Source organism: Cuculus canorus, chromosome 2 (assembly GCF_017976375.1).
Source record: "Cuculus canorus isolate bCucCan1 chromosome 2, bCucCan1.pri, whole genome shotgun sequence".
In the NCBI taxonomy this organism is placed as follows: domain Eukaryota; kingdom Metazoa; phylum Chordata; class Aves; order Cuculiformes; family Cuculidae; genus Cuculus; species Cuculus canorus.
The window spans coordinates 14,955,777-14,980,604 of NC_071402.1; the positions used below are offsets into that span (position 1 = coordinate 14,955,777).

At 38.2% G+C, this 24,828-nt stretch overlaps 2 protein-coding genes across 8 annotated transcripts in view; one reads left to right on the forward strand and one right to left on the reverse strand.

The window, feature by feature from the left end:
* Positions 1-24,131, reverse strand: part of MTBP (MDM2 binding protein) — a 34,715-nt gene extending 10,584 nt beyond the window's left edge. For 3 of the 7 annotated variants that reach the window (XR_008448683.1, XR_008448684.1, XM_054059417.1), the window contains exons 1-19: positions 24,011-24,131; positions 22,019-22,099; positions 20,934-21,007; positions 20,702-20,847; positions 20,205-20,263; positions 19,180-19,324; positions 18,644-18,761; positions 17,982-18,116; positions 16,172-16,266; positions 15,677-15,733; positions 15,464-15,536; positions 13,997-14,114; positions 11,535-11,708; positions 10,324-10,437; positions 8,858-9,022; positions 8,372-8,465; positions 6,848-7,003; positions 3,935-4,030; positions 235-501 (exon numbers count right to left, since the gene is read on the reverse strand). Coding sequence is in view for 5 of the 7 variants with exons in the window: in XM_054059417.1 (XP_053915392.1) it covers positions 235-501; positions 3,935-4,030; positions 6,848-7,003; positions 8,372-8,465; positions 8,858-9,022; positions 10,324-10,437; positions 11,535-11,708; positions 13,997-14,114; positions 15,464-15,536; positions 15,677-15,733; positions 16,172-16,266; positions 17,982-18,116; positions 18,644-18,761; positions 19,180-19,324; positions 20,205-20,263; positions 20,702-20,847; positions 20,934-21,007; positions 22,019-22,099; positions 24,011-24,074 (2,231 nt within the window). In the remaining 2 variants the exon portion in view is untranslated. The remainder of the gene's footprint in view (positions 1-234; positions 502-3,934; positions 4,031-6,847; positions 7,004-8,371; positions 8,466-8,857; positions 9,023-10,323; positions 10,438-11,534; positions 11,709-13,996; positions 14,115-15,463; positions 15,537-15,676; positions 15,734-16,171; positions 16,267-17,981; positions 18,117-18,643; positions 18,762-19,179; positions 19,325-20,204; positions 20,264-20,701; positions 20,848-20,933; positions 21,008-22,018; positions 22,100-24,010) is intronic. The other 4 variants (XM_054059419.1, XM_054059422.1, XM_054059421.1 and 1 more) reach the window with 4 other exon arrangements.
* Positions 24,132-24,143: 12 nt separating this feature from the next.
* Positions 24,144-24,828, forward strand: part of MRPL13 (mitochondrial ribosomal protein L13) — a 34,913-nt gene continuing 34,228 nt past the window's right edge. The window contains exon 1 of the mRNA XM_054059431.1: positions 24,144-24,200. Coding sequence (XP_053915406.1) covers positions 24,174-24,200 — 27 coding nt within the window. The 5' untranslated portion in view covers positions 24,144-24,173. The remainder of the gene's footprint in view (positions 24,201-24,828) is intronic.

Consider the following 24,828-nt stretch of genomic DNA (forward strand, 5'->3'; position numbering starts at 1 on the left):
ATAACCCCAAATCTATTAAATAGCAGGTGCCTGAGCTGCATGGGTTTGATTAATCTAACGCTACCAGTGAGAGGTCACACTTGACAAAAAAATGAACCTACAGAAAAGTATTAAACAACTAGAACGCTTGTCTAGATAGCTTCACTAAAAACATTTTGAGATTAAAGTCAATGCATTTCACAAGAGACTATTGAAATATTTCATGCTAAAGATTTATTTTATTCAGTGTATTACCTTTTCTTGGGATAAAAGCAGTCCAAGTCTTTTGATCTGCGTTTTAGCCTCGATACCTCTGTTTTGAACTCATTTTGCAAAGCCTCTCCATCAGGAACACTCCCAGGCTCTGACAGAACTGCGGGAGACGGAAGAGGGCTCAAGACAACTGGCACAGGGCAGCACTCTTTGGTGCAAGTAGTCTGAGTTTCATAGCGAATAAGACGAGTTTGAAGTTCAGCATATCCCACATCTCTCTCTAAGGCTCTTCTATTATCCAGGCAATATCTAAAATTGAAATTGGTGAGAAATCTGTGAGAGAAAATCTCCACTGTATTACAACCAGATAAAAACAAGAACTTACTTTTGGCTATCCTATAATCTGCAACCCTTTTTTTTGTTTTGACTCGTCTATTTTTCTGACAGATGCTTTAAAACAGCCCAGTAAATTAAGACACGCCTGATGGATCTAGCTGTATTTAAACATAACTCCAATAAGGAAGCAGAATTGTATGCTATTTGTAAGTCTTTTGCTTGGGGTCTTACAAATAAGATTTCCATGGACATTAGCAGAATTTTTTCCTTGAGTAAGTGATGGATTAGGACACTGACTGGATTTTTTTGCTCCTTATAGTCATCTCTATGTTACCCTGGTATCATCAGTCTCTCTATTTTAGATTTTACTGGTTTTCATATTCAGTTCATACTTAATGGATGTTATCCCTGTTAACATGCTGACCAGTGTGGCACCCCAATAAAACAGCGATGAGGATCACTCTGAACCCAAATACATAATGAACCCAGCATACCATAATGGATACAGTATCTTCAGACCTCAGACGCTGCAAGCATCCACCAAAACTTTGAGACTTAGAAAATATCATGTTATTATATATAAAATTATTCACTGTAATATGATTATCTGATCATACAAAATGCCTCTGTTTCTTCCTGGGAGAATGCAACTTTCCTAATCAAAAAACCCCAACCAAACCAAACAACTAACCAACCCAAGATTTCTTCAGCGCATATACTGTAAGAGAATCACACAGGATATACCCGAAGAAAACATCCCAAAGTACAATATACATGATTTGCAAGTTATGGGTACTTCAGGAAGTTATGGGTACTTCAGGTACCTCCTGAAGTTATGGATACTTCAGGAATCCCAAAATTAAATGATACCGACACAATTTTCAGAAGAGCCAAGTTGTGCCAGAAACTAAGTTGCTGTGAGACTGTATTAATTGAGTGTAAGTATGAGGAAGAGATTGTATGACCAGTGTTACACTATTAGTATAGATTTTTTGTTAACTGCAGTCTTGGGAAATGTAACCTTTAGCTTTGTCTGAGATAAGCACTGCTATGGGAGAAATTCATACTTTTAAAATGCTAAAAATACATCAGTGTCCAAACACAAGGTTCCCAGTGCCATATTCATTACAAAGAACAACTGGTTTAATAAACCAAATTAGAAGAATAAACTGTATTAAATATGATGGAGCTGAAAAAGAACAAACAGTGCTAACTCAGTGAAACATACTCATGAGATAAAACCAACACAAACTGCATCCTAACTAACCTTTCGCTTGTTATTTCCAGGATTCCTTGCAAGAGACTAAGGTTTCATTGCCCAGTAACTTACATTATGTCTACTGAGGGAAAGACAACAGTACTATCCAATACTATTCCACCATTTTCTTAACAAGCATTCCGAACAATGTGAACTCTCTCTCAGTCCACCCTCTAAACTACTTAGCAAAGCTTCCTACTCTTAGGAATTCTAGACACGTTCTTTACTTTTATCTCTTAACACAGTCACATTAAATTGCTAGACCGATTTTTCCACTTTCTTCAGAGTATTTTCATATTCACGGAGAAATTCGCTTTTCTAATAACAGACCAGTGAATCCATTTCTACAGCTGAGTAAGACTTTCCACTAGAAATAAATTCATTATCTGATAAGAGTAAGTTCTCTTAACTTACAAATTTCAAGGTATTTAATTTTCCTTATTTATATTCTCAGTCCCCTGAGTAATCACGCCCCCTACAAAGATAAAAACATTTTTATCTTTAGAAGTTAAATGTCAGTTTACTCACTGTACTTTAACGGCAATTACTTTCTCTTTGCAACACAGGATTTGAGTGTTTGGCACAGGTTCATTACACCAGAAATTTGATTTAATCATAATTGCTACTCCTGGTTTTGTTGACAAGACTTTACTTCCAAATATAAATACAGCAGCTATGCAGATGGAAACCGAAATCACAACTGCATGGTACAAAAGACATCAGCTCCAAAAGACCATAGGATACTTTTGCTACAATATATTCTGGTCATACAACTATAGGTTTCTCCCTTTCACACTAGTTTCTATCTCATTCTACTCTTTTCCTCCCTTATTGCTAGCACATCCCCCTTCTAACATTAATATGCCAGGGTCTCCCTCCTCTCCACAACATCCAGGCCTCCCTGTGGCCTCTCCCTGTCGTATTTTGCTATAAGAAGAGGCTGTGCTGTGCCTAATTTGAAACCCCCCACACACTCCCCTGCTGAGGTTGGCAGGTCAGCAAGCTACCAGATGCCAACAGACAATGGCCAAGTGCTTCCTTGCTACACCTGGGAGGACAAGTCTGCATTTCTTCTATCTATCCAGCTGTGCCTCTGTGCTTTTTGTTACAAATCTAGAAAGGCTAACTAGCTCAGGAGTTACCCCTTAGGAAAAGAGAAGAAACAGAGAGCTGAATAGATAGAATGATTGCTTCACTTCCCTAGAGAATATGGCTAAAACTACCAAATATTAAACATAGGCTTAGCCAAACTTACTTGGGTAGCTGTTAAGAAAAAAAAAAAAATACCAGCAGTATCATCAGTCTGATAATCTGCAAATGCAATTTTTAGGAGGCAGCAGAAATTTGCATGAAGACCAAACTGCCTGCACCTGGCATTTACTGCATTTCTTAATACAGATTGTGTTAAGACTAAAAGTCTGTCTACACAGAAGAATTATGCTGAATTATCTACTACAGGATTTGTGAATGTCCTTTTCCTCTTCTCCTGAATGACAACATTTATATTTTTCTAAATATAATAAATAATTTATATTATTTCAAATATAAATATTATATACAGCTACATCATATGGTGTTTGCCAAGCTTTGACAAATAACTAATGTGGGCTTGCCTGGACTAAATACAGTCCTATCCATGTCGATCCTTTTGAAAATTCATATCACTAACACTTTCCTGCTGGTGTTTTCAGGCTCCTGGAACATACAGGTAGCTTCACAGCAGATCTCATAAACCTCATGACTATTAACATGAAAGTGCCTATAATGTAATATTAAAGTATTATAGAAACTTTGCATGTAGCTCTCTCATGTGCTGCTCCGGGGACTTTATATGTACTAATGAACCCAATGCCCTTTGCCACTTCTAATTCTGAAGTAGAATTTTCAGAGACACTGAGAAGAGCTACAGCAATACAAAAGAAACCTAAATGGTTTTACCTTACTATCAAGGCAGGAGCGTTGCAAGTTACAACACTGAATAAAATAAAGGTAAGAAAGGGAGAGGTGGAACGTGCAAAGTTGTTCCAATGAAGGAACAGGATTCATAGAGTTTTCCATAATTAATGTTCATGTTGCTGAAAATGTTTCTAATTATGTCTTGGCCAGAAGCTGAAAAATAATTTTGGGAAAAGAAGCCAGGAAACTTACTCAAGTCCATGATAATAGCATCCAGCTGCTTTTTCAAATGGCAAACCTCTGAGTTTCCGAGGAGTAAGCTCTGGTGTCAAAAGAAATGCGTTTTCACTGTAAGGAAAACAAAAATGCACATCTACTTTAAATAGTTACAATCAGGTTAAATTATACTTCCAGAAGTCAGAAATAAATGTCTTGACATCAGAAGACAAAACCAGCATGTCTTGCAGCTAAGCCCACGGCACACAAAATCTAAGGAAAATTAAATCTTTGTTGAAGTGAAAATTTAAGTTCCACTAACTAACACTGACTGAGTTACCATTATTATAGGAGCTTTTAGACATTTCAAACAGTTTAGAGGTCAATGCTCCAAATAATTTATCAATAAACTGAGGCAATTACAACCCCATTCCACAATGGGGCATCCGAGTAGCAGAATGAACTGAGAGGAATCAGGAACTGACCTCAGTTCTTTCAATCCAGCACTATAATCAGTGAATTGTTTCCCTTTAGCTTCAAGTTGTTGCCTCGCCTAACAGTCACCTTTCTCAGGTGTCATAACTAACCACTTGTCTCCTGTGATCTTTGAATTCCAGCTAGTAACTCTCTGCAACTAAATTACATGAATATATTTGAAAATATTTCAACAGAATAAACCATAGCAACACAGATAGAAAGAGGTGGCTGCCAGATTCTATCATACCTTGTAAAAGTACATCCCAATTATGTCTAAAGGAGAGAAGAGATGAAAGCAAGGCTTTCAGTGTCTAAGTATCTGAAACTTACACATTGCTTCAAGTTTTATTCACATAAACAGTCTCTGCACAATCACCACTGAAAAAGCATCTGGGAAAAACTTCCAGGAAAGACAAGATACTGAATCTAGCCAGATGGTCATTTAGAAGAACTGTCAGCCAAAACTCTAATCAAGCCCCTGTTTAAGCTCAAACACAGAAAACAAATGAAAAATCCTTTAATTCACCAGCCTCTCAAAAAAATCTCTTTTTTCCTTCTGTTGGGTCTGCAGTCACTATACTTCAACATCTACTGTGCAAAGCTGCTAATTATTCCAGAGAACCTAGTCAGAGCACCTGCTGGAGGGGCAAGGAGCTAGGAGTACAGAGTTCTATTGGACACAACAGTAACAGCAGCCTAGTATGTCAGAAAGAGAATGGTTCACTGTTTTCCACACAACAATCTACCTACAGCTTTTCACCGGTTTTCTGGTTTCTTTTGGAAGCACTGGAACAGGCTGCCCAGGAAGTGGTGGAGTTGCTATCCCTGGAGGCGTTCAAAAAAAATGGCACTTTGGGACATGGTTTAGTAGACATAGTGGTGTTCGGCTGATGGTCAGACAGAGGTCTTTTCCAACCTTAATGATTCTATGATTCTTTTCTATGAAGTGCAATACATCAGTACGGTATAAGTCATCGGCAGACCTTGTAGCCTTCATGCAAAAACATTTTGTCTGCTTTATTATCCAGTATCTTGATTTTGGCTTGACATTTCCATTAGATATCCAAGTCCTCTAAGTATTATGAGAGAGACTCACATGACAGTAACATACTACAAAGCAAAGGTTTCATAATCATACTTTCTCATATTAACTGGCAGAAATCCAAGCAACCTGGAGCAAACCGCCTCAAATTCAGACTCGCTCAGCTATAGCTCAAAGCAAATCATTCAAGAGAATCAAAGTATTCTATGCCACAAAGCTTCTCTAGAGGCTTTTGAAAAATCAGGGATTAAGAAAACATTTCTGTAGTGAACAAATTATTCACATCTTTCCCACACAACTAGCTGGAATGAAAACATTTTACATCATGGCCAAAACCCTAAACGATCTGCACTCATTAATTAACAGTGCTGTAGAAGACTCTCAGTCTTCACTGCATAATTTCTAACTTTCTTAAATTCTCTGCTCAGAACAACTTTAAGTTAGTTTCAAAATTCCAGTAAGTAGTTTACAGAAGTCTCCAAAATCCTACAGAATCTTTCTCTTACGAATTCTCTTAATTTACTACAGATAGCGATGTTTAAAAAAGGATCAAGGGCTGTATCCAATAATTCCATTATACACTCTTATTATGCAACATTGAAAAGGTTAACAACTATAATTGTAGTGAGTACAAAGACTGTCTTGCTTACCTACCTTACCAGTAGGTCATAGACCTACTGTACAAATAGCATAGGCTCTGCTTCTACAAACACTATCTGCCTCTTGTATAGGTTGGCCTTACAGGTGTTCAGATCGTGAAAATTATTCCATTAACTCCTTGTATCAGTCTTCCTGCTGAAAAAGCAGTGGTTGATACACTAATACTTACCAGCAGACACATTCAGGATGAATACTTGCAAAGAAATCAGAGTGGACAAGCTTTTAAGAAACACTTTATAAAGCAGTAATATTGATAGAAATGCTGGGCTAGCATGACATGAGGCAAAAACAGTTAAATGGGCTCAACTATTGCCTTTTTTACATTTTAATTATCTTCCCACCTAGTCTCTTTTTCCACTAAATGAAAGAAATCTCACCAATAAAATTAAAGTTCTGTCACAGTAATTTCTGCTTTGCTACAAATACTTTTTTGGAAATAGATAGGCATGGTTGAGGTAGCTTGCAGCATAGCCACAGCAAAGCTCTGCTGACACACTTCTGTGCATCAGGTGATTATTTTTCTTATTTAAAGGCATAGGAGCATCATAATCATCTCTGGCCACTTCAGATTCTGAAAGAACACAATAGCAATACCAACCCAAAGACATTAGCCATTGATTTCACTAGCAGGCACGTGATGCAAGGACGTTGCAAGTTACAAACTCAAATCCAGTTAGGTCATTCTGAGACTTCAATTTGATTGCTAAGCACACTCCCCTACATCAGTTCTCAGTATGGTCCTCTGTGGTTTCAATATGCTGGATTCATACCGTTTGGGAATTTGTAGTGGCTGAAGATCACCAACTGGTAGCCCTTCTGGTGTGAAATATTTCAGCAATTCTTTAGCATCGAGCAATGTCAATGACTCCCGTTGGCTATCTTTATGCCCTAGCAACTGCTCAGATGAATGTGCAAACATAGAAACTCTGAAAAACAGAAAAAGAAAAAAAAAAAAGGCCATACTAAGAAGTTTTTTTCTTTTCAATTTAGTGATATTTCTGTATTAAAAAAAAGTTAAAAATCACTGTTATTCTGGAGCAATTAAATGTATTTCTAGAGTAGACTGAACAAGATTGCTCCTTTAGAGCAGTTTTATAAAAGTTCATGATATATGATGCAAATTCTCTACCATCCCACTGATGAAAGTAACTTCAAGACTTTATAGTTTGGTTATGAAATACAACATGGGAAGAATATTATACATCCCTTTTTTCCATTTATGGACCCGTAAAAAAAAGACATACAATATGCAGCACAAGAACTATGAAGCCACTACTGCATACTACTCTCCACTCCACTATTTTTCAGTAACCTCCATCAAGTATAGCAAAGTCCTGTCTTTTGTAGTGTTAAGCAACACACTGTACACTGATTCACAATAATCAGAAGATAACCAGTTCAGAATGAAATAAAAATTATCTGACTACCAAGGTCCTTCAGGAAGCTTTTCAAAAGCTAATTGGAAGGAAGACCTTTACCTGTTTGAGAAAGAAAGGCAATAATAATAATAACCAAGAGAAAGCATAGATCTAATGTGAACATTTCTGACATGCAGAACTCCAATCTAGGCCATGGCCAACTATGGTATTTGAAAGACAGAAATGGGATGGAAGTAAGCAAGACAAAGGCAGTTGGACACCTGGCTCTAAAGGTCTGTCAGCAAAAATGTCAAGACTAAGAGATTATTATGTCTTATATAAAAATGAGAGCTAAATGGAAATCAACAGGCTGTAGTAAGTGACACAAAGGTCTACAGGTTTCACTTAAATAGCACTGAAGGAAAAAAAAAACCTAAATATAAATTTCAAACGTAAACCAAACAAGAACTCCTACTTTAAAACTACATGAGGCCTGATACTAAGCCTTGACTATTTAGGAAATATGAGGAGATTAGAAACACATTGTACAAACACATTGGCAAAAACTGCTGTACTATCTTTATTATTTATACCCTGGGGCATGTTGGGAGAAAAAAAAAAGCTTTTATATGTCTTTTCTAGTATGGCCACTGTTGTCTATTACTGCCTTTTCAGTACTTTAGTTTTGGAACTGTTACTTTTAGCTAACTTTCATCTGTGGTTTGCTCGTAATAATCAAAACAACCCTACTTTTAATACCAAGAAATTATGCCTTTAGAAACTGACCGAAACATAGTTTTAACCTTAAGCAATGTTTCCTCTGAAAGAGTCTCAATAAATTTGAAAATATTTTACAAAATGACTGTCAGCATATAGTTAATATAGAGTGATGTTCAATGGCCACTACAAAGAAAATTTCCAGTATTTAACCATTACCTTATTTTTTGTTTGTTTTTTTCAAAGTTTTCCAAATTCTGAAGAACATGTCTTTCTGGCCACTCCAATGGATCTTCCTCCACTAATTCAGACTCTGCAAGAAATATATTGGGGATAATCCTTAACAGAAGAAAAGAACCTTAATTTTTAAAGAAATAATGTATGTACACCTTTTTATATACACATATAGTATACACATATACTACATATACACATAAAGTATACACGTAGGAGGAAAATCTGCCTCATGCTATGTTGAAAAATGTTTTCTGCATGAATTTTTATCAAAAGAAAAGAAAGGAAACAGCTAATGGGAGGGCAATTTCAGTGTGCAAAAAAAAAAAAGTCCAGAAAGCTACTTTGTATTCCTTCTATTTTTCCTTATTTTGTTTAAATAGTCTCCTTCTTTCAATGAAAAACTGACAACAGGTATGAAAATACATCAAAAGAGAATAAGCAGTGTACCTTCTAAATAACAACACTTACCAGAATTCACAGCACATGACCTAGTTTTATTGGCAACCTTCTGTAGAACAGGTTTAGGGAAACTAGTGTTGAACAGGTCTAAAATAGTTTTTCTTGTAAGTTCTAACAAGTTTTTTAACTCATCAGTAGAAATAACTGGAGGCTGCTCAGTCAATTCCTTTCTCTCTATAAAAAGAAAGAAAAAGAAGCTACTGCACCTGCTAAGTAACAAAGGGTAACTGAAGCCCACTAAAAACCAACAACAATAAAAAGTCTAAACCCCAAAATAGTAACACAAGTTAACTTGACACTTACTCTTGCACCCTTAAGGAAGGCACAGGTGGTTTATTCCATAAGCAAGTGAAAAAACTTAGCAGTAAGAACAGCTGAAATCACACGAATCACCTTTTTACAGTCCTTTAATTTCTGTGTATGCGCATTTCTGAGTATATCCAGGTTTGAACTCCCTGAAGACAAACATCTGGACTTGCTGAGCCTAAATATGAAAAACTCCAGTGTACAGAGCCTCCTAGCCACGTTTTTTACCACCTTTGTAGGAGTGTAGCTCCAATATGACTGACAGTCTATTCTGGTCTCTTTGGTCAGAATATCAAGGGTCAGGAAATTCTGATATCGTTTAGGATGACTAGCAAATCCCAGCTGCTCTTACTAAGTCTTCATCCTAACGGAAATGGGTGAGTCACTCAAAACAAACTAAAACATAAGCTCTAAGGAAGTCCTAAGCTCAGTGTTAGACAGGAATCTGGGAGGACAGCAAGTTGATAGGAGTGAGGGGTGGAAGAAAAGACTGTTAGCAGAAATCTTATTTTCCTTAAGCCGGTATTCTGTTAATAATAACACACTTAAATTATCTTCACAGTATGCCGTTTTGAACAATCTAGCCAATCTCACGGAACCATTTCTTGTTTTAATTGAGTCTCTGAGCAATGGACTTCCAAAAAATCAGGACAGTCAAATATACTTCTCTGCAAAGTCACGAAAATCTACACAGGCTGACCCGTCAGTTATTATTAAGAACAACGTACTGTGATAAATGTAACAAATCTCCAATGTATACTTTGTCTTTGTTGTTTAAGACTTTTGCAAGGAAGAACAAATTAAAAAACCCTGAAAACCGTAAAACAGTATTCTTATTTTTGTTGAAGGCAAATCCAGCAGGAAGAAATTTGGGGTAAAAAGCACTGAAAAAACAGTCCAGAGAAAAAGTTAATTACCACAGAATTATTCTATAACTATGCTCAATCTTTCAGAGTATTACTGTAACAAACACATACCCATTTTAAATTCAGTATTCTCTTTTTCTTAATATTTAAAAGTCATTATCTGACATACAACTATGGATATAATACAAAAAGTTTCTTTTTTTCTTCACTCAACTTTCTTTTAAGGTGAGCCATCACATTCCATCAGAAACAGACCTTTTATATACTAGTTTGAGAACTATCAGTGCTCTCCCCATTACTTACTGAGATATTCCCTCAAGACAAACACTTGGAGACGAGACAGTTTCTTTTCTCTCTGTAGAATCTCTTCTCCACAAAAATGCTGTAGAGACTTGATATAGCCAGCAATATGAAAGCCTGTAAAGATGACAAGAAATCCACTATTAATATTCTCTCATATTACTTCGGAGATACCAAGTCATTACTTCTTAAAAGAAAACATAAAACATAGCAGACATACAAATTTCATATTCAAAGGAAAGAATCAGACTTTCAAATATGGTTAATCAAAACAAACAAACAAAACAGAAAATTAATTGCAATTGATTTAAGAAACCGGGGGGATAACTTAGAATAACCAGTATTTTTTAGTTTCTGTACAAAAGCAATATTCTGCCAACACAAATGACATGAATGACATTTAAAGGAGGTAAAAAATCCTAAGTTTGATATGAGGAAATGAAAAATTTTCTTCAATATACAATCAAGGACTTTCAGTCTTCTGACACTGTATTAATGGGAGTTTAATTAGGACAAATAGTGAGCAGGAAATAAGAGGATAAAATGCAGGTCACTGCTCTTTTTCTTTGTCAGTGTTATTGAGAGCAAATACAATTAGCAGAGCTATATAGTATGTGTAGTTGTAACAGGACAACTACTCTAAGATAAATGTCTACATAAACACCCTCAGCTAGTGGAGGAGTTGATCATCTGCTCGCCCATACCCTAAACACTCTGCAGTAATACGGGCATCTGCCAAATAACTGAAGACATGATCATGAACTTCAACCTGCCGGCTGGCCTTGGGGTTTTTATTTCAAATCATCAGTGAAACAGGCTTGCCAACAGATAATTACCTAAATTTTAGGCATGGACTGGTCAGTCTTTGTATCAACAATAGATACTGCGCAAACTTCAGGTTTTTGCAAATTTGATTTGCATTAATATTACCTGGACAGCCCTCTACATTAAAACATTTACAACTAATCACACTTATGAGAAATGACTGACTACAAATATGGTAGTAGTAAATTGTGCGAATAAATAAGCTTTTATCATATTTTTTATCAATTGGAAAAAATACTACTGAAAAAAATAGATATTCATAAAAAAGTACTGTTCCTCCTTGTTTTCTCCCTTTTATCACAGACTGGAAGTAATAAACCAAACGTATAAATTTTAGTAGCATTTGCCTGTATTCGGATACTTTTATATAAATAAGTAACAACTCTTACTTGACTCTGTTTCTTCTGCTTTTGATTTTAATTTTCCATTTATTGAAGCAAGAGCAGCCATACCATTGATCTGGCTTGCTGAATGAATCAAGGTTGCTTTACACCCTCCAGATCCATTGCCTTGTAGCAAGAAATAATATCGGCAAGATTCTCCTTTCAGTTCAATTTCTGGAACTTAAAAAACACAACACAACTGTGAAACATCCTCAGGAAAGCAGCTTTAAAGCAAACTATAATCTGCCAACAAAATTCTTCCATTTGTTCTCTTCTGTTCCGTAAGAAATCTTATTAATGTCTTCTTAGGAAGACATTAATAACATCATCTTCTTAACATCTTCTTCTTCACTAACTACAGCTAATATTTTACAGAACCACAGAATGGTCTAGGCTGGAAGATACTTAAGATCATCCAGTTCCAAACCCCCTGCCATGGGCAAGGACACCTTGTACTAGGTCAGGCTGCTCAAAGCCACATCCAGCCTGGTCTTGAACACTTCCAGGGATGAGACATCCACAGCTTCTCCAGGCAACCTGTCTCAATGTCTCGTCACCTTCATTGGGAAGAATTTCATCCTTACATGTAATCTAAATCTTCCCTCTTACACTTTAAAGCTACTCTCCCTCATCCTATCACTACAAGCCCTGCTAAAAAGCCTGTCCCCCTCTTTCTTATAAGCCCCCTTTAAGTACTGAAAGGCCACAATAAGGTCTCCCTAGAGCCTTCTCCAGACTGAACAACCCCAACTGTGTCCTGTCTTCATAAGAGAGATGCTCCATCCCTCTGATCATCTTCAGGGCCCTACTCCGGACTTGCTCCAAAAGGTCCATATTCTTATTATGCCAAGGGACCCAGAACTGAACGCAGTACCCCAGGTGAGATCTCACCAGAGTGGAGCAGAAAGCCAAAATCACCTTCCTCAACCTGCTGGCCATGCTTATTTTGATGCAGCTCAGGAATATGGTTGGTTTTTTGGGCTGCAAGCGCACACAGACAGGTCATGTTGAGCTTCTCATGAACCATCATCCCCAAGCCTTTCTCCTCAGGGCTTCTCTCAATCCATTCTCTGCTCAGCCTGTATTTGTGCTTGGGTTGCCTCGACCCATGTGCAGGGCCAGTCAAATCTTTCCCGGCACATACAACCAGTTCATTCAAAACAAGGCCTCCAGAGACAACAAAACACAGGAAAATACGGAGGCTTCAAGCATACAGATCATCAACATCAGCTGCACTAAGACAGGAGAACAACCTGTCTGTAAGACAGCTAAGAATTCCAATGAAGAACAAGAAGACACCAGATCCAATATTACTACTGGATGTGTGCGGAATGAGTAAATAGTCTGCAAGGATATAATTGCCCAGGGATTTCTTTGTTCATTTTGGCCCCTCTCTACAGAGTCCACCATGCTGCTGTATCCTTCCATTAAATTATTTATTCTATGAAATCTGATGTCTGATATTCTACTTCACGAAACCTTGAATCCAGACTTTCAAGCAAACCGACATGCGGCAACAGACAGCAGGACACTCAAACAGGAGGTGAGCATAGGGGAGAAGCATGATGAAACGTAGAAATCTTAGCTAAACAATATAAAGAATAGCAGGTACACATATAATCTTCTAGTTATTAACACAAATAATCCTCATCCTCTGTATCTCTTGGCCACAAACCATCAACCAAGCTGACAGTTTAGATTCGGTGCAGACACATCTAGACTCCTGTCTGAGGAGTTTAGAAAGCACAATTCTGAACATCATGACTTGACAAGAGGGTCTCCCTCACCTTCCTGCATCCCAAGTCCCTGTGCAAAATTTCACATTGGTTATAAACCCATTCTCCATCCATATATTTCGCTCATGCAGTAAGTAATACCGTGACTTTATCATCAAAACCTATTAAGTCACACTTCTATTTAAATACGATTTCCAGCTAAAAAATTCATTCACAACACTGCATTATTCATTAATAAGAGTTTCGCTTGCTGCTTTACACTTGGGAGTAGTCTGTGTGAGAGATAAACACATTCTATTTTTAATCACAGGCATATAGAAAGCAGTTTTGAAAATAAATTAATGTAGGACTTGATAGTAACATTGAAAGGATGGGTTTGCTGTCTTTCTACACAAAAAATATTTTTATAGCCCCTTAGTAGATGCAGAAATTCAGAGAATGAATTTCTCTGAATATGAATACTTCTTGATGTACTAAGTTTTAAAGGTCAAATCACTTATATTTGCAGTACTGTCTCCAATAACACAAGCAGAACTTGACAGTTCTTAATATTATATATTTTTATTATTAACAAATAGTATTTAATATAGCCAGATTACTGGTCACTAAAAAAAATTTTCCTTGGAGATAATAAAGGGCATCCCAAACATACAGAAAAAAGATTACCATATACATACACATATAGATATAAATACAACAAAATAAACCTGTAATTATTTTCCTTATACCTACCAGTAACGACCCTGGGTTTCCTGGCCATATACTCCTTCCATTTCTTGGTAGTCAGCTGAGTAGGGGATGGGATCACTACGCTGCTTACATTACATGGCAATGTAAATAACGCTCCTACCTAAATAATGAGAGTAAATACAATGCACGCAGTATTACTGAAACCTATTTTACGTTTCATTCTTGAACTTGATTCGGCATTATTTCAAATGTACTTCAGCTGACGAAAAACATCTTTATTCAACACTTCTTTCATTCGCATCAACTGAGAGAACAGCATTTGACACAGAAGCTATAAAAATTGTGCTTATTTTTTGCTCCAGTTGAGAGATCATTAACTGCTGAATTTCTATTTCATACATAATAAGGCATTTGTTACCCATTATAAATCTTTCAATAATCCAGCTAACAACGCTTCGCTAGAGTAGTACACAGAATGAAAAGACAGTTCAAAGATACAGTTGGCATCAGTGACTCTGCATTCCTTTGAAAATCATGCATATTTTTTCCTTCCTACAGATTAGCCTTTTCAAATAAACACATAGCAGACTATGCTTATGTCTGTAAGTAAATTTCAGGCCAATAAGCAATTTAAGAATAAAATGTGTAAGTATTTGAATACTTAAGCAATAAAACAATGCTTTTACAGCTACTGGGATAGCCTACAAATACGTAACATTTTCCAGAAGTAGACTGAAAAAACAATCCCTACAAGGAGCTGTTATCCTGAAAACATATTTGATTCAACATGTGCAGACTCTAAAATGTAGCCTGAGAATGTGTTTTAACTGTCTTTAAAACTTCTTTAAAAGAACTGGTAGAAATGAAGGATCTTAGACTGTAAAAAATATTTGATCTACTGTTCAGTATCCTCATGTAAAATGAAAATTACTTGAAATATTTACCAATCTAAAACTATTCCAAAAGACATTTTTGGCACAGCATTAGAAAAAGGACTTCTTTCTTTTCCGACTAAGTAAAATGGAGAATGGAGTAGCAGGGGAGGAAAAAAGTTACAAAAAACTAATTAACGTGCTGCAGATTAAACATACAGCCTTAAAATGGAACGCCGTCTTCACAGAAATGAAGATCATAAGTCATTCATTCTAACTGTACTGGCATTTTCACATTACAAGCTTTGTTTTGCTTTGCACAGATTTATTTTATAGACATTAAAAAAACCCTTTCCTAAACAAGCATACATCACCTTAAACATTGGTTTGTAAATGTTTCAACAATTTTTTATCTAAAATCAGAATGGAAAAGCAGAATATGGCTTAGAAATTCATCGGGCTTAGAAATTGTCAGGAGCTGTATATTGTGCACCTTTAAAAGCCAAATTTGCTTTAGAACTGAATATTGAAAAAGCTTACACAGGCACTAGGTTTGGAACTATTATTCTTGTATCTTTTAGGAGCAATATACATACCTTCATTTTAATGCTATACCTAAATAAAAAGAAGATTTTACCTTCCCGGAGAGAGAAGAAATTTGGTCCAAAAGCAGTGCAGATGTCTCCTTGACACTCTTTCTTGCCAGGCTCCTAAACAGAACAGTTTAAGGAATCTCATCTTCACAAAGAACTGTTTGCAACTCTATAATATACGTTACCATCGTATTTCAAATAAGGATTGCAAGTGTCTAATAATTGATAGTCCAGACCCACAAATATAAGAAACTCACCTTTCCAGGCAAAGTGATACACTTGGAAATGTTATGTGATGAAATACACAGTGGCATCTTTAATATAGGTTGGTATAACCAGATATTTCTATATTCAAAATCCTGGCAGGCTTATAAAGCCCCAACTACTATTGTTACACTAAGATTAGTACATAAAGCACATAAATTTAAAACCAATAGGAACACACTTTGAGAACTCTGCAGCAGATACAACTCAAAAGAAAACTTCTATGCTATATTTCCCTACTCTTTCCCCACAAATAGTATGCACATCAACAAAGTGTATGTGCAAAAGTAGCTGGCCATGGCTACTGTAATTTAATTTTCAACATTAAAAAAATCCAGTTGTGAAGAATCACTGTGACTATTTTGGCACATTAGAACGCAATGAGCCCTTGGAATTCCTCATGTGTTGCTTGCATTGTTAGATCCCGATTGTTTTCTTTTTGCTATAGATCATTATCAGTACTGGTGTAGGTACTTAAAAAAGGATACAACTCAAATTCCAAATCTGATATAAAAAAGGAAGGTAGATCAGAGAGTACCACCATCTGTAAAAATTCTAGTGCAGGTCCATAGTAATGAAAAACCTGAAAAGAGATCAAATTGAAAAATCAAGTGTTTTGCTGGAGTCTTTTGCCTTACAAGTACATTTGAAAGAGGTATAAAGGACTATAAAGACAAAACCAATTCAGAATACCGTATTAAACATAATTGAATAAAAAACAAGGAAGGCATTTAATTCTGTTTAATAAAATTTATTTTCTAGGATGTTAACCATGTGCATCAAATGGGTTGCAGAATCATAAAAGTTTGTGTTGGAAGGGAACATGAAAAGTCATCAAGTACAAACCCCCTGCCAAAGGCAGGGACATCTTCAACCAAATCAGGTTGCTTAGAGCTCCGTCCAAACTAACCTTGAATGTTTCCAGGGATGGGACACCTACCACCTCTCTGGACAACCTGTGCAAACTTCATCACTCTCAATGTAAAAAATTTTTTCTTTATATCTAGTCTGAATCTCTCCTTTTTTAGCTTAAAACCATTGCCCCTTGTCCTATTGCTACACAGTCTGCTAAAAAGCCTGTCCCCATGTTTCTCATAAGCTACCTTTATGTACCGAAAGGCCACAATAAGGTCTCCCTGAAGCCTTCTCTTCTCCAGGCTGAATCCCACGCTCACAGCCTCCCACAGGGGAGGTGTTCCATTTCTCTGACTACTTTTGTGGCTCTCCTCTGGACCCACTCCAACAAGTCCATGCCTTCCCTGTGCTGAAGGCTCTAGAGTGGGACATAGTACTTCTGGTGGGGTCTCACCAGAGCAGAGTAGAGCGTGAGAATCACCTCCCTCCACTTGCTGGCCATGGTTGTTTTGATGCAGCCTAGGATACAACCGGCTTTCTGGGCTGCAAGTGCACATTGCTGGCTAATATCCAACTTTTAATCCACCAGTACCCCCAAGTCCTTCTCCACAAGGCTGCTCTCAATTTCTTCATTCCCCTGTCTATATTTATACCAGGGATTGCCTTGACCCAAACGCAGGACCTTGGGGACAAGACTTGGTGAAACTCATGAGGTTCGCATGGGTCCACCTCTCCAACCTGTCAAGTTCCCTCTGGATGGCACACCATCCCTCCTGCGTATCAACTTAACTGCTCAGGTTGGTGTTGTTTGCAAACTTGCTGAGGGTGCATTCAATCCCACTGCCTATGTCATTGATGAAGACATTAAACAGTACTGGTCCCACTATGCACCATTGAGGGGTGACTTATCCAAATTCAAAGAAAAATAAAATCTACCAGGAACAGACAAATGCAATCAAGATGTACATATTTTGACTAGGAAAATAATAATCTCTTAACAGATACCAGTTTTCACAAAAACTCTTTTTTGTTTTCATCAACCAATATATGGAGTTCCCATCAAATACCTGCTTCCAGTGGAAATCATGAAACCATGACAGTAATTAAAAAAAAACAAACCCAAACTTTTAAAACAAAGCAGAAAAGGTTAGACAAATACAAAATTCCTAAATAAATTACATATTTTGGGTATTAAAATTGAACTAAGTCTTAATTCCTACTGGAAAAAAAAATTTAGCCTTGCACTCCTCAGAACAAACGGGTAACATTTTAAGGACCTGTTTTGCGAACACACATGAATAAAAGAAGTATTTCTCGGTCTTATGTAATCATCATTTTTAATGTTTGATTTTCATTTCTGACTAATGCTTGCCCTAATATTAATTTTCTTAGGAAAGTAAAATATTAACTCTAGTGGCTCGAAGAATGGTGAAAAGTACTTGCCTCTGGTAAAGCATCAGTATTCCTCAGTTGTTGCTCTTTTTTAGCAGCAAAGCAAGAACTTAAATGTGAAGTGCTGAATGTCCTTGCTGAAGTGCTCTTTATACAAAATTCTGGAAACCTAAGTTCTGATCCAAACTGGGAAAAAAAGAAAAAAGACAATAAATGTGTCATAAGAGAGAGAAAAATTATTCCATTGCAGCCAGTTACATGTATTATTACTTTAAACAATTAGTACTATATTTCTTTCCTGCAGATCTGTAAAACTAGGTACAAATATTCAACTTGGGTAGCCAACCACTATATCCAAAACCTTAATGTTGAAAATGTAAACAATGACTTTCACAATGACAAAGCTATCAGTACTTGCAGAAACTTTAGACATGCTCACAACAATGACTTAGAGTTACATGATAATGATTTGTGATAGGTACAAACAATCTAAGGCTGAACAAGAAGTTCTAAAACAAATATTTCATGGGAGAGCACCTGGATTTCTGAAATTCAAATCTGAATGCCTTGACCTCATTTATCCTTTCATAAAAAAAACAAGTTGTCAAAACCAAATTTAGCTTAAAGCATAAAATGCAACACACAATGCACGTTCTAAATTACGCACACAGAAGCTTTAAAAAAATAACCACTGGTAAAAAAAGTTATTGTACCTTTCTTTCCCATATCTGAATCTTTCCTCTCCAGAGTTCTTTTACATCGATAATATTCATGACACTATCTGAAGATACTAAGTCTGCTGACAGATAGTCTGCAATCTTTTGCCAGCTACTGTAAAAATAAGAAAGAATTAATCTTACCAAATTTAGTATTACAAAGTAACATGCAGCGTGATTTGACTGAACTTATGTATTATCTCCTAGCACGGAAATAGTTTCGTGTATGCTAAGACAGACATACGTAGCTCTATATTCCAGTATGTGGTGGAAAGGAAAGTGAAAAAGAAAATATTTTACTTCCTGCTCTCATAGAAACAGGTACTTCAGGGGGCTTCCTTTTTGCCTGCCCCTCTGGTTAGAGCATGCATTTCCAGCAAGAGTAATTCCCTCCTCAAACAATAACAGAAGACAAATCTATGTATTTGCAAAGTATAAATGTAAAGTACTGAAGTAAAATGCTTTAAAATAAAGCATTGACATAGACTAACACAAGATTGACCTTGTTTGCAGAGCAAAAATAAAGGGCATACCCTTTAGAGTCATTTGCTGCAATAGTGATTTGCGCAGAGTGCCATTCTCTCAGGTGTTTCAGGGCACCAACAGCAGGTAAGCACTCTTTCAGCTTGGGTCCATCTTGTTCAACGGCCTCCAGTATTACATCAATCATTGCTCTGCCTGTAAAACAGTAACATATGACTCAAATGACCATTATTCAGTAAACGATCCGTTTATTTATAGATAGAAAAGCATTGATCATCACTGAATGCACTGAAATGGCTTCAAGAGTGATTTTAAGTAACTTCAGCATTATGTAAAACACCTCTTTCACATTTTGACTCATCCCTCGCTGCTCCTCTCAGATTAACACAAAATAAAGTTAACCATTTTGTGATTTTCTCAGGTGCAGCAGTTCTATTCCTTTCTCCTTTCACTCAGCACAGTATTTGACAGATTCGTCCTATATCCCTGTCTCCAGGACAATTATGCTATGCCATTTCTTTCCCTTTAACATCTTTAAACTGCATATTTCTTTCTTTCCACATTCAGTTCTTTTGCTACCCCAAATCAAAAACTGAAACATTATGTAACCCAAACAAAAAGGAGATCTGCATCTCCAGTTTATAAAATCTGAACCCCATAGTTCTGATCTATGTTACTGCACAGTTTCTTGGCTCCCACTCACAAGCAATCAGCTGGCAAATCAGATGTAAACCCAATATCAACACCTTCCATTTTATTCATAAAGATTTCCTACTTACTCTTTTACTACTTTGGTGCCACTACAGATGGAAAAATTAATTATGTAAATAGCTATCTAAATCTCTGTTGAAATACAGCCTTCCAAAGAAATAAGAAGCAAACTACTCTGTAATTTGCACAGCCAATCACACTGAAGTTCCTTACACTACTTACAAGAGCTGCATACAAGTTAATTCAACTAAAAAACTAACATCCTCTCGTTTTTTCCATTTGACTATGATTTCACCAGCTGAGATTTTAGAGTAATAACTAACAGGATAAACTCAAAAATAGTTAAAGAGTTAAGAGAGATTACCTGGGGCAGGGAGTTTATCAGCTAACTGATGCAGACTTTCTGCAGCTTCATCGTAGATACTGAAGATGAAGAGGAACGCCGTTGGAAACACAAAAGTAATTTTGAAACAAGAAGATACAGCTAATGAACACTACCTAAGTATGTTATATCTTTAAAATTTTGCACAAACATATTTAGACAATGAGATAAATATATCTCCCCTTTTACTGAGGCAGAAGTAGGCTAAATAACTTCAAAACAATCTGCAGTAAAACTGGAAGTAGGATTCAAGACAGTCAGCCTTTCCTTGCCAGAAAACTTCTTTTTGTACATAAAACTGTCAGCTGATACAAAAGTGATCAGTTATTCTATAAAAATAGAATATATATTCTATAAAAAGCATTTATAGCTAAAAAAAATGAAGCTATGTTAAACAAAATAGAATCATATACTATTCCATATATACTATATCTATAGTACATACACTATACTTTCAATAAAAAGAATAATATGCATACTCAGTCATAGACAGTGACTCTCTACTGTTATTGTCTTCTTCCTCAAAATTTTGTATAGCTCCCAGGCATTCGTCAATACTTGTTTGGAGAGTGTCTTCATTTTCCCGTGTGTCAAAATTTATTTCCTCCCAGTCAGAACTACAGAACTGATCAAGCAAAAAGAATTTTGAACATCAGTTTTAACTTGCACTAGAGACAGGCAGAGGGTCGAGAAATCTATATTCTCTCTTACCTGATTACAACCACTTATAACATGACTTGCAAAATACCATTTCCTTACACCTGGACTACCAGCCACTGAACAAGCTGAAAAGAGATAAAACGACTATTTAAAATAATCAATCACCGCAATCTATTCTTCCTATTATAAGAAGCATCTTTTTTGAAATACTACAGAAGTCATTTAATGTGCCATAATGACAAGTTTTACTTTATTTCGGCATCACAGTTCAGGTCTAAACATATTAAAGTGTACACGTATAGGCATGTGTCAAAGTATTAATGATCCTCAGACTGTTAATTTGACCTCCTCTCCATCCTGGTCAATACTGCTCTCCACTTGCAGAGATTGTATCATACCTAAACTAAATCACAACTTTTGTAAATAAGGTTTATGTGGTTCACAAAAATTAGATGGTCTCTCAAAATTTCTATGCAATAAAAAGCACAGAGGTTGAAAACAGCTTAACATTCCCATATTAATGAATTTTAATAGCTTAGAGTGGTTCCCTCACATTAACCACAGCTAGATGACAGCTGAGACAATGAGGTGAGCCTCAACAGCTCAGCACTAGATATCTGAAATATGTAAAGAACCAAGAAAGGATTTTTTAAAAAAATAATCCCCTCAAAACATAAGAGCACTAAAGCAGATCTTCAGAAATCTATTTTAAGATTACAAAATTATTTAATACATATTTATGGATTAGGGTTCTGAAGCGCTACTCAACAGACAAATACTGCTCTCACTGAAAAAGTAAAGACATCATGGGAGTAACAAAACTATCAAGTTGCCCAATGACATGAGAAACAAGCCTTTTCCTATTCTTACTTGCTGTTAAGCTGGATGGAAATTTGTCAGCCTTCCAAAACACTTGTCTAAAGCTATTTAATTATCTCCTAATAGATCAGCTGATGACATGACATCAGTTCTCCAAAGAAACAGCAGCAGCAGGAAAAGTCCGGTCTGCAGGTTTAGCCACACTGCAGGAGTTGACTTTCCTTAACTTTCTGACTTGTTTTACCTAGATCACAAAATACGCCTGGGCCAATTCTTTGATAACACCTGCCTTACCTTACTTACACTGCTATATTTACCTGGGAATGTGCTCACATCTGCATTGATAGATGATGTACAGCTTTCTTTCAGGAACCGATAAATGTTTGCAGCAGTCCCAGCTGGAAAATAAAAGGATTTTCTTAAATCTACTAATTACAGAAGCCCTGTTTTGCTTTCTTTCAAATACAATATAAAGTTCAGTCCAGTATCAGCGGTTTGGAGTGTTGGACTCAATGACCTTTAAAAGTCCCTTTCAACCCAAACTTCTCTATGACTCTACTAAGTTCAGTTTAAAAAAAACAAAACTCTGTCAACTATATATTTGCAGGAATTTAAAAACCCAAATACTCTAACTCTAACAGGAGTTAGAGTAGCGCAAGTCTCAGGAACACTTTACACAGCTATACAGCAGTGTTGCAGTAAAACACAGCACCCACCCCCCAAGTTTCTGAAGGTTTAAGCCATTAAATCATAGAATCACTAAGGTTGAAAAAGACCTCTAAGATCATCCAGTCCAACCGTCAGCCCAACACTACCATGAATACTAAATCATGTCTCCAAGTGCCACATCTACATGCTTTTTGGACACCTCCAAGGATGGCGACTCTACCACCTCCCTGGGCAGCCTGTCCCAACTCTTGATCACCCTTTCAGTTAAGAAACTTTTCCTAATCTCCAATCTGAACCTCCCCTGGTGCAACTTGAGGCCATTTCCTCTCCTCCTGTAACTTGTTACTTGGGAGAAGAGACCAACAACCCTCTTGCTACAGTTTCCTTTCAGGTGGTTGTAGACAGTGATAGATTGCCCTTCAGCCTCCCTTTCTCCAGGCTAAACAACCCCAGGTCCTTCAGCCGCTTCTCATAACCCTTCACAAGTTTCATTACTCTTCTCTGGACATGCTCCAGACGCTCAATATCTTTCTTGTACCGGGGACCCAAAACTGAGCACAGCATTCGGCGCATGGCCTCACCAATGCTGAGTACAGGGATCAAATCACTACCCCGGCCCTGCTGGCCACGCCATTTCTAATACAAGCCAGGATGCTGTTGGCCTCCTTGGCCACCTGGGCACAGACTAAAGACTTTTATTCTGGAAATAAAGAGGAATATTTTGAGGAGGTAGGGATTCAGAGAAGCCTGCAGGGGCGCAGATCCCAGACCAGATCCCAGATCTCACCACAAGAAGCCCTCGGGAACAGCAGGGAGGTCCTGCAGCAGCAGCTCTGCACGTGAGGTGCCCTCCAGTTCACTGTGTCCCTGCTCCTGTCCCTCTCCCTGTTCCTGTCCTCCTCCCTCTACCTCTTCCCATCCCTCTCCCCCTCATTCTCCCTGTTCCCACCCCTCTCCCTCTCCCTACAAGTAAGCTGCAGAGGGACTGTTCACAAAGGCTTGTAGTGACAGGATTAGGGGCAATGGGTATAAACTGGAGAGCAGCAGATTTAGACGAGACATACGGATGAGTTTCTTCACAATGAGAGTGGTGAGGCAGTGGCCCAGGTTGCCCAGGGAAGGTGTGGCTGCCCCATCCCTGGAGGTGTTCAAGGCCAGGTTGGATGGGGCCTTGGGCAGCCTGATCTAGTGGGAGGTGTCCCTGCCCATGGCAGGGGGTTGGAACTCGATGATCTTTAAGGTCCCTTCCAACCCAAACTATTCTATGATTCTATCTCTCTCCCTGTTTCTATCCCTCTCTGCATCCTAGTTCCTGAACTTCTCGCTGTTCCTATCCCTCCCCCTGTTCCCAACCCTCTCCCTCTCTCTATTCCAGTTCCCAAGCCTTTCACTATTCCCGCCTCTCTCCCTCTCCCCATCCTTCTCCCTCTCCTGTCCTCGAATCTCTCGCCGCTCCCGTCCCTCTCCCTCTCCTCGTCCCTCTCCGTCTTCCCGCTCCTCTCCCTCTGTTTTCCCTCTCCCGTTCCCTCTTCCCCGCCACTTCTCCAGGCTCCTTTCCCTCCTCCTGTTCCCATTCCCTCTCTCCGTCCTTCCCTCTCCACAGCCCCGTTCACGTCCATCCCTCCCTCTCCCCCCAGTACCTGTCCCGCCGCCCCCCTTCGCCGGACGCTGCCCCCAGCCCAGGACCAGCACGTAGCGCTCCATGGCTCTGTCGACGGAGTCAGAGCTGCCGCTTCGCGCGCCCCGCGCCGCTGGCCCCGCCCCCCGCGGGCAGCGGTTCCGCTTCCGGTCGGCCCGGCGGTCATGGCGAGCTTTACCAAGGCGGCCCAGGTCAGCGCTGCCGCTGCCGCTCGCTGCGGGCTGTACTGGGGGCGCCGCGATGCCTCACGCCGGCACGAAGGGGCAGGAGCTCCCCGGAGCAGAGCTAGGCGGCTCCCCTCCCCGACCCCTTTTCCCCGACCCCTTTTCCCCGACCCCTTTTCCCCGACCCCTTTTCCCCGACCCCTTTTCCCCGACCCCTTTTCCCCGACCCCTTTTCCCCGACCCCTTTTCCCCGACCCCTTTTCCCTTCCCCCATCCCTCTTAGCCTCTGAAGAAAGGCTGAGAGTTAGGGTTGTTAAGCTGAACAAGACAAAGCTCCAAGGAGACCTTATTGCAGCCTTTCAGTACTCAAAGGGGGCTTATAAGAAAGATGGGGGAAGAAATTTTTAGCAGGGCCTGTAGTGATAGTACAAGGAGTAATGTTTTTAAACATAAGAAAGAAGAGGTTTAGGCTAGATATCAGGAAGAAATTTTTTACAATAAGGATGGTGAAGCATTCACTTCACTGAGAGAGAGGGGTGCTGGGCCTTAAATGACCGTGTTTTACAGTTCAGTTATCAATAATGGAAACTGGAAGCAAGTGATCTTTATTTTTGTTGTTGAATATTGCTATTTCTTCTAGAGTGTTTGGGTTTTT